The 10123-nt window shown below is 47.2% G+C and overlaps 1 protein-coding gene across 1 annotated transcript; it reads left to right on the top strand.

The window, feature by feature from the left end:
* The first annotated feature begins 513 nt into the window (after window positions 1–513).
* Window positions 514–9053, top strand: LOC144108403 (sodium-dependent dopamine transporter-like). Its single transcript, XM_077641649.1, has 4 exons — window positions 514–634; window positions 3148–3279; window positions 5785–5963; window positions 8765–9053. The coding sequence occupies exons 1-4, from the start codon at window positions 514–516 to the stop codon at window positions 8963–8965; spliced, it is 633 nt and encodes a 210-aa protein (XP_077497775.1). The 3' UTR covers window positions 8966–9053.
* Window positions 9054–10123: the final 1070 nt, after the last annotated feature.

Raw genomic sequence — 10123 nt, 5'->3', positions numbered from 1 at the left:
GTATGTGCCATTTTGTGAGGGGAACAACAACAACGACAGGAGTATGCGCTCTGCTGTGCAAAATTTTCATCAAGAAACGCAGCGACTCCCATTCTGATTTCTTTTTTCCGCTCTGACTCAGTACGACATTGAAACATTACAGGCATTGTATACTATAATGCACATTAGCCAATGTCCCGTCTTTGATCATGAAGTTAACAGGATCCCTGCCCTTTCATCTTCCAATCTCTCAGACTACATACTATTACCACTCCTTTTCCCGTCAAAGCTTTCCTGTATCCTGCAATTAACCGCCTGTGTCTTGGCCACTGCCCCGTAGTGGGTATGTGCCAGCAACGTCTCAGGCCTTCCTTCCTTCCTTCCCTGCGTGTGCATTTGCCACGCTTACTAAGGAGACGAAGAAGAAGAATGCGTTAAGCGATCTGACTCCGCAGAAGGCTCCTGTCAAGCTCCGGCTCGTATTAACGACAATTAACGACCGCTACGACGAAGTCTGCTTGCTGAGCGCACGGCATGGCCCGGCAGCGGGAGACGTGGTCCAGCAAAGCGCAGCAGTTCGCGGCCCTGGCTGCAATCTCCATGAACCTGCGGAGCCTCCTGTGGTGCCCGCTGTTGGTGCTGCGGTACGGGATCGGTGAGTCCTGGAATGAGGCACTGCCGTTGCGCAGGCGATAATGTTGCAATCTGACGTTGCACAGCCACGCGCCAAAGTGCTTTACTCTAAGTAAACAAGCTATTTTTTTAGCGAAAGCTACACTACGCTACCCAGTCGAGCATTTCGCCGTGAGCCTGGGAGGCTGATAGTGCGCTCGCGTGAAACCAGAGAGGAGCAGCAGGTGCGCGGCGCACGATGCCAGAGTTCGCCGCCGCCCAAATACGCGCGCCGGCGCCGCGCGTGAATGCGCATACGCGGCAACTGGAGAAGGGCACCTGATGCGCAGTGCATGACGTCAGAGCTCGGCCGTCGACGCGGCCGCGTGTGGGGTAGCGCGGATAAACTGCGTATGTGCGGCTGTGTGTATAAAAGCTGAGGTGATATGACTTGGTGTATCACACTCGCTTCGTATGGATGACGAAAAAGAGATTCCAGTCGCCACTTTAAGGTCGTATCGTCAGGAGAAGATCAATTTTTTGGACCCAGAAATCGTCACCTGGCACTTGGCTGCTCTGCAGAGAAAGAATGAACGTCAGAAGGCTAAACGAGCGGCGGAGACACCTGTGCGAAAAGCGTCTTGCCAAGCGGAGATGCCAGGAGGCGGAGCGTAACAAGCGGCGCATAGCAGTTTGTGCATCTGAGAGAAACCAACCAGTCTAAATACTCAGTAGGCAGCATTGAGACAACTGCGTGTTGCATTACCGATTATCGGGCAGTGTTTATCTCTGTCAAGACAATTAAATACTTAAATAATGTGTTTCACCGAAGAATTCTTCCTTGAGTATCATTATTCTCAGAACAAGCTCGACAACATGCTTAACCAGGGAGGAACTGCAGCTCGTACTACGTCATTAATGGAACTGCCACCTGTCATGGTGGGCAGCTTGCTCACTATCCTGTGGGAAGGTTGTGATTACGCCACAAGGTCACGTGCCCTAAGTGACTCACAGATTTTGTGGAGCACAGGGCCTTTAAGGCTATCTCGTTAATATTCGTTTTTTCGTATGGAGTTTATTTCATTTTAGTTTGCATTCTGAGAATCTCTGTGACCCAAAACACCCTTCAAATATCTCGCTGCAAATCGATTGCCTTGGCTGCTTTGTTATAACCAACAATTACTAAGCCGGAAATCATTTGCCAATTCCCATGGGTGTGTGTTCTTTTAGGTTGCATTCTGAGACGTGGTTGATTAAATATATTGTCATGTAATGGTTGCTTCTAGGCTTATGTGCTCGACTGCGCCAGTGTGATACATCGACAGTACAGTCACATGATCATAGGCAGCCAATGAGAGAAACTGCCGCCAACTTTGGCGCCTTTGTTCCGGTTTTGACAGTACCCTATTTTATGTAAGTGCGTCCGCAAGAGAGTGTGATCTTGTAGACAACACTCACACTCTGATATATATATATATATATATATATATATATATATATATATATATATATATATATATATATATATATATATATATATATATATTTTTCATGTTTCATTCGGTGTGACGCTATTGCAAGCACTACCATATAAGCTCACAGATGCTGCCGGGATTTTTTCTCGAACTTATTTCACATAGAACGATCCTGTGAGACCAATGTCGATGTCTCATCAGCTCTCTGCCCTCTTTACGCGATGTAATATCTTGTTCATATACGGGATAGGCACAACGTTAATTTTATTTTCTTTGGTGCCTTCTTCTTGGGAATCAAGCAACACTTTAAACTCCTAAGGTCGCCGCGTTGGCTCAGTGGTAATGGCGCTTGGCTGCTGGCCTAGAAGACGCGGGCTCGATACCGGCGGCGGCAGTCGAATTTCGATAGAGGCGAAATTATAGAGGCCCATGTACTGTGCGATGTCAGTGCACGTTAAAGAACCCCAGGTGGTCGAAATTTCCGGAGCCCTTCACTCCGGCGTCCCTCATAGCCTGAGTTGCTTTGGGGCGTTAATCCCCCATAAACCAAAACTTTAAACGTCTTTGAGCTACGGAAATAAGGAGCTGTGAAGTGAAGGCGACGTTCTGTTATGTCTACTACGGTGCACATCAGGTCAAATAAATTAAGTGGCGAGATAATTTCTGCAAGCCGTGGGTAAAGCAGCGCACGAGTGACGATTTCAACAGCTTCGAGTGCCCGCAGCAAAACGCTGAGTACCCTTTACCCCACTCGCTTAATAATTCAATCCCGTGCAAGTCTTCCTAACGTACTGCATGAGGTTGGGGTAAAGTTAGCACCCTTGGGAGCTTGCGTGAGCCAGTCAAGAAACAGCTGTTTGGTAACATCAGAGGCCGGTTCGAAATAGATAACCAATTATTTACGTACCTAAACTTCTACTCTCTACATATGTATGTTAACTTCCTTTTCGCTTCCTCGTGTTCGTCCTGCTGCTTTCTTTGTCCGTGCAATCATATTTTTGTCACAGAAAAGCAACTTGGAACTTAGTTTCCTACTTCTCATCTAGAGTCCTGTAAAATCATCACCGCCTCGCCTGTGCAGGGACGTTCATCGTGAGCTACATGATCGTGACTGCGTTCATAAGCTACCCTGTGCTCTACGTGGAGTCCGTTGTCTCCCAGTTCACCAAAAGCGGGAACCGCGGCATCTTCAACTGCTGCCCGCTGTTCCGAGGTGAGTGCGCGCTTCCGTTGCCAAGGAAATCGCGAGCCAGGTGGTCACTGCGTAGCGCGCTGTTTTTTTTACCTTCAGAAATTTAAAACCGAAGAGCACACTCCCACACTTCCAAACATTTTTTTTTTCCTCATTTGTCTTGTGAGGACCAATGCACATATTGCTTCTGGAACAAGAAAAAGAAACGTATGTCAAGTTACCTGATCTTTTCATGTTAACAGAGTTTCTATTCGTGTCTCGGATTTTGTGTTAGGACAGTTTATTAGATTTGCAGTTGGAAGCGGCGGCGTCCTAATCGCCAATGGCTTGCTTTGGTTTCCGTGCGGATGAATTTAAATCACAGCTTGCTTGCAACGACTCTCATATCGGTCGAAAATTGCAAATCACACTCTTTTGTGTCTCATTGTTATGCTATACTGCATTAACTTACTTTCGTGTGTAGTTAGGCTCAGGTTGGTGAAGCAGGTCCGCCCAGCGCAGCGTGGCGCGGCAGCTGAACAAACCTACTCTCTGTCTGAGGGCCAGAGTGACTTAATCGGACCTCTCACAACAGCGTAGTGTTCCTGTATAAATATGCTACCACCGCATGAAACACTTGGACGAAGGGTGACGTTGGAGCGTGCCGCATTGAGGATTAGCAGTGAACGAAGCATTCACGTTGCTGCCACTTTAAAGGCGATGATCTGAGAGGCATTCTTATTAGAGGAGGCACCGCTACGTGCGATCGTTGGGCAACTGAGCAGGAGGAAGCTTCTTGGCGTCATGCTACGTGCAGTTACATATTAGTTGCCGGCGGAAGCAGCAAAGAGGCAAATGCAATTAACATAAGTGTTGATTCCGTCGAATTTCCGCTGCATTAGCGCACTGGCCAAAAATGACAGACTAACATAACTCAATGGGGCATTTTTCTCTGCGTATGCCCATGTAATACGTCCCTTATGAATCATGTTTTGCATATCAAAAATAATTATTGAATAAATTAACTCTAGAACAGAGACCGTACGCGATGGCCACAAAGTCGGCTGTTTAGTTCTGCACCGCACAGGGCTCGCGGTATTTTATGCAGCAAACCGTGAACTATTGTACCGCTTCGCACTAATTATTTCCGTAATTTTATAATAAACAGTAAAATAATCGTCCACAAGAATTTTTTCATCTCTCCTACCGTAAAAATGCGGTCGCCACGTCGAGTTGGGGCCCTCGAAATTTTGCTCAACAGCAGAGCGCCACAAGGGCTGAGCAGCCACTGAGGGTAATGCAAAAGGCAGAAACCTTCCGTTCACAAACATTACAGATATCAAGTTGCGAAACACGCTAGATATGGATATCCGAATAGTGACTGTCTTGCCCCTACTAAACATTTGATAATTCAAAGTTGATACATTGTTACTGAGAATTGTAATGCCCGGATGCTTTATGTGCAGTTGGCGGCTAAGCTATGAATTTCCAGCCAAGAAGGAGCATCAAGGAGGTGGTAGTTTTTCCTGAAATAGAGTAACAAATCGTCATTAAATGCTAACACTACTTCACGAAATGTAGGTTTTCCTATAGCGCACTCCATAAATAAATTCTTTAGAGACTTCTTAGAGGGCCATCAGGTGATTCACAGGTTTCCTAGGGTCAATTTTAGGAGGGCCGAGCCACTAAACTTGAAAACCGTAAACGAGTGTCCCCGATGGATCATGTTTTTTTTAAGACTTCGAAACGAGAATTCGTGAAAGCAATGCTACGAAACAAATTCATCACCTCCGTTTACACAAAAGTTTTGATTTAGTTTAGTGCTCTCATCGCTTTCTTTTCTGGCGTTCAGGAAATCAGGAGACCGGAAAACATTTAAAGCCTCACGGCGGTCCTCTTTTTTCCTGAGGAACTTCTCACACTAGAGAAGTGAACAAAAGAGTTTTGGTTTGGTTTGGTTTGGTTTTTTGGCGTTTAACGTCCCAAAGCGACTCAGGCTATGAGAGACGCCGTAGTGAAGGGCTCCGGAGATTTCGACCACCTGGGGTTCTTTAACGTGCACTGACATCGCACAGCACACGAGCCTCTAGAATTTCGCCTCCATCGAAATTCGACCGCCGCGGCCGGGATCGAACCCGCGTCTTTCGGGCCAGCAGCCGTGCGCCATAACCACTCAGCCACCGCGGCGGCTCAAAAGAGTTTTGAAAATTTGACTTTGAAGAAATGAAATGGCGTGGTAATTGTCGGACATCTCGGCGGACACGCGAACCGCGCTGCTAGAGAAGAGATAAAGGGAGGTAGTTAAAGAAGAAAGGGGTGCCGTAGTGCAGGACTCCGGAAAAATTTCGACCGCTTGGGGATATTTGACGTGCACTGACGTCGCACAGCACACGGGCGGCTTTGAGTTCTGATCTTGCGCAACTCGAGGGGATAATGCACTCAAAGTGAACATATGAGACATCCCTTCCTTGCCGACACTTGCGTGCGCTCAGCTGCTCCTCGATAAAAGACGGCGCCTCGCTTGCCATCTGCCGTGCTCCTTCTCAGGACTGAGCTACTCGATGGCCTACTTTGCGGTGATGGCCAACCTGCCGCAGTACGGCGTTGTGTCGCACGCCTTCATCTACCTGCTGCGCTGGGTCGAGAGCTCAGCCCCGTGGACCAGCTGTGATCAGGCTACGTGGGCGGCGGACAACGGCAGCTGTTACGCGCCCTCGGCCGCTTACGTGAGTGACATCTCGCGTCCGTTGACGCTGCTCCGCCAGTTATCCAGAGCTGCACGCGCTTGCTTTGTCTACTGAGAAAGCAGAGAAACTTGGAGGTCATCACCGTGATGACCTCCACACAAACAGTTAACCTTGAACCGAAATCAAGTAACAGAAGTTGAAAAGTTTCAATATGTGGCACTCTGGCCTTAGTAACTGAACAGCGCTACTTTTAGCGCCTCCTTGTTCCGAGATACTTTTACGGGCATGAGCCAACAGATTTTTGGATATGTTTATTGAGATGTGCAAGCACTCGCTCATTCCAGCTACGTTAGGCTTATGCTGGTTACGAGGGCCAAGGGGGCGACGGAGGCCAGCGATATTCTGGAATCGGGAAGACCGTCCACTGCAGCTCCAAATCTATCTCTCAACCATCTCCTGAGCCCTTACTCTGCTCTTCTGGAATAAATGTTTTGCGGCTGGTAGTACTAGTAAACAGACAGCAGGGATGTCTCTCTACCCGCGAGGTTATTAAAGGAGCACCTTACATATTTGGGGATGCCCTAGGCCGAGTTCTTTGGGAATTATTATGACAAATTCTTCAGAAGCATAGAAATAGTGCATACGCCGGGCCCCCAAAGCCATACACTGCAGTCGTTATGCAAGTCATGACAATTGCAGACTCCAAATTACAATGATACATTCGAAACATAAATATTGCGGCGCGGAGAAGCAAACGGAGAAAAACCGATTATTTTATCAATGCTGTACAGTACTGTTAAATACATAAACTAGAGCCGACGCTGCAGGGCGCCACAGAGGACAAGAGAGAGGATTTTGCAGTGAACAGGAATTCCGCCCACCACTGTCGGTATCGATAATAACAATTCCATCTCCGAATAGAACTGATGACTCACTCCTGACATTCACTTTGGCCCCGTCTGCTTTTCATTCCTCTTGGAAGACGTCTATAGCGGGAGAATGCTTGACACCCCTCTGCCTCACCCCCGTACAAATTCTGCCTTTTGCCAGCTTGCAATCGCGTAGTCCATCTCGTCCTGTATCCACCGGGTATAAACCTTTACATTGTGGGCGATGTGCAGCACGGAGCCATGTTAGCTCGGTGCATGAATCTTGGCACTGTCAGTGACTGCTGGCTCCGCGCCCTGTCACTTCCGTGCATAAACTGCGCTGTTGAGAATAATGTGCTGCATAGTGTCCTGTCCACACCGCGCATGAATTGCGCCATTTTAGGGTCTTGCCGATGCCTTCAGTCCAGCGCTGGTAGAGAGCGCGGGAGTTGCCATTAAGCCGCGTCATGTGGGCTGAGTTTTCTAAACTTTTATTGTGTTGTGTTCCCCGAAAGGCTTCGTTATGAACGTGTGCATATTACAGTTGAAACTTACACTTTATGGCAGCAGTAAAGGGTTCAATTTTCGATTCATTATGAGCCACAGGTGGACCACGATCTTACGTCATTATTCCGCTTACATGATCATCATCAATAAAATATAGGAGGTGGCGGAAGCATAAAGGCATGAATTAAGTTGACAACTAAGTGACGTTTATAATTGTTGTCTAGGGAAAGACAACGTTTAGAAGCAGCCGCAGCATATAGTACCTCAATATTATCTAGTGAGAAAAGTGACGGTGCGTTAGGTCATCCACCATGGAGATGAGTAAGAATGCAGGGATGATGAATTTTCGTACCCGAATCAGTTATCGTTGTGCACAAAACGTGCATTCGACCGTCACAGTACGACTCTTCTGGGCGGAAACCTCGAATAAAGGCGGTGCAAGTTTGCATGCCAACCTAACTTCAATCTTTCAACTTGCGTTATGTTAATTAAAGACGTGAAAAACGCAGTATTAAAATAATTTCACTTGCGCAGAGAGCGGAGCATTGCAGCGAAGTTGCGTATTTCGCGGCGGAATCCACATTTTTCGCGCAACAACAGCGCATACAAATTCAAAACCTCGTCTGCCCGGCATGTCCTTGGTAGTTTAAATCCCCTATGGGAAAGTGGCATTGACGGCGGCGCCACTGTTGCATCCAGACTTTGATAAGCTCTAGGGCGAACAGGGAGTCAAGTCAGGAGAGAAGATTATCATGTTTTTTAAGAGGGGCGCAGCTGGCACAGGATTGGCTAGAGGTCAGCAGAACAAGCCTGCCTCTTTCAATGGACGGCTTAAATGAGTATAGACAACTAAATTTTGGATGCGTGTTTTCTTCTTTGTATTGAGAGTGAGGCATTATTACACACGGATTGATATGTGGTATCCACCTACGACAGCTAAACAATTTATTATTGAAGTTCTTTGTCATGCTGTTTCTTTCCGTTTCAACAGCTGAACGATGACTTTGACGTCAATGAAAGTTATATATCACATGAATCATGAAAAACTGCAATATAATCGGCGCTTCTACATTCGCTGTATCCCGGCTCTTGAGGAAGGCTGGCTTCAGCACTGCAAGTGAATTTAAAACGATAAAGCAGCGGTTAAATCTGAGATTTTTTATGTCACCCGTCACCAAAATCCTCTCTTCGACGTCAAAGTTATCGTTTGGCTGTTGAAACCGCAAGAGCGTGGGAAAAAAATCGATTATAAATTTTTTAGCGGTCGTTGACGAACACTGCAACGTGGTTTACGCATAGCAGTGCCTTCCGCATCACTATAGAGAACAAAAAGTGCCACCAAAATTAAGTGTCTATACTGCTTTAACATAACTACGATGACGCAATGAAGTAGGGATTAAAGAATGACCTGCTCCGTGCGCTGCCACTGAAACTCTGAGTTGCGTTGTGCACAACCCCCTGCAGACGCCATGCGACACGGTGGCCACGGTACTGGCTCGGCGCTTCTCCGGCCACGGTGTCCAGGACGGCTACCCGCTCATCTACCGCGGCCGTGTCACCATCGTACCCATCGACGAGTTCAACAACGCGTCGGCCAACTGCGTGCCGGGCACCGAGTCAGCCGTCGCCGGCTTCTACAAGTGCGTGCGCAGCGTCGCCCACTAGACGAGGACCCAAGCAGCACAAGTTATCGACCCATTATTCCCAATATATTGGCAAAGGCCGGTTCTTTATCGGTCCAGATTGAAACCATTCATTTCCAATATTGTTCTGAATACCTCTGCTTGAAAGGGAATGTTGGGCGTTTGGATAGCAGCAGCAGAGGGAAGGACAGTTGTGCCCTGTTTGATACCTCTCACGAAGCTTTGTGTTACGCCTTTAATGTAGCGGAACTAGCTAGTAAAGCCTCCGTGAAGATCTTCCGGCCACATGATTTTGCTCTGCAGCAATGCTGGGGGGAGTTTATGGTGCCCCTAAAGTTCTAACTTTGTGCTCCAAGCTTAAGATGCCCTTTTCATCAAGTTTTAAAATATTTTGGCCTTCATTTCGCCACGGGAGGAGGGGGGGGGTGGCTTGAAGATATACTTGCGCCCAAATGTAAATCCTGTGGCCCTAAGGGTTTTGACCGAGGCTTTGCATTGGTTCGAACTGACCGTCACTTTCACGAAATGGCATCAGCGTCAAATAGCGCAAAATAAAGGCAACGCCACCTAAAAAGCGGGAAAAACTATAGCTGCCAACTTTTCTTTCGCGTACACTTGCGCCTGTTTCTGAACTAATCGGCCTCAGCCTGGCGAAACTCCACACCGAATATTCACATGCGTTGTTGCTATTCGTCGCTTATATTTTAACGACTTCACGGAAGTATTCGCTGCTCAGATTCTCTGGAGACTTATTTTGTGACAGTAACCGCATTTGGAATGTTTTGTAATCTCGTTTCATTTGTTCCTTCTCTTCGTCTTCACTTCACGGTATGGCGCTTTTAATAGCTTTACTTGTTTAATTTGTGATATTTTCCTTATCATCTATAACCCGCTTTACCTTAGTGTAGAGTGCTTGAGCGGCGCACTGCGTTGCCAACCGAGAGGCATCCTGGACAACATGGTAGTTCTGCATGCAACGCTTGGGTGACAGTAGAGCCACATAGACCTGCAAGACAGGTGGTCATGAAGATTTCCTTTGGCAGCCACCAGGAAAATGTTTAACATGGACACTTTTGTACGCCGCTCGACCACAGTGCATCACACAATAAAAATAATAACAATTGTTTTTTTTATTGTGTGATGCACTGTCTTCGAGCGGCGTACAAAAGTGTCCCGTCCA

The sequence above is a fragment of the Amblyomma americanum genome, chromosome 10 (assembly GCF_052857255.1).
Source record: "Amblyomma americanum isolate KBUSLIRL-KWMA chromosome 10, ASM5285725v1, whole genome shotgun sequence".
NCBI classification, from domain to species: Eukaryota; Metazoa; Arthropoda; class Arachnida; order Ixodida; family Ixodidae; genus Amblyomma; species Amblyomma americanum.
The sequence above is the reverse complement of the archived record's forward strand: the minus strand, read 5'-3'. Positions and strand labels throughout refer to the sequence as shown.

What these genes read in the sequence shown, in the direction of transcription:
- LOC144108403 (XM_077641649.1), top strand. Translation starts at nt 514, where the DNA reads ATGGCCCGGCAGCGGGAGACGTGGTCCAGCAAAGCGCAGCAGTTCGCG. An exon ending in GGTGCTGCGGTACGGGATCG is followed by an intron (nt 635 to 3,147) that starts GTGAGTCCTGGA and finishes TCGCCTGTGCAG; the next exon opens with GGACGTTCATCGTGAGCTAC. An exon ending in ACGCGCCCTCGGCCGCTTAC is followed by an intron (nt 5,964 to 8,764) that starts GTGAGTGACATC and finishes AACCCCCTGCAG; the next exon opens with ACGCCATGCGACACGGTGGC.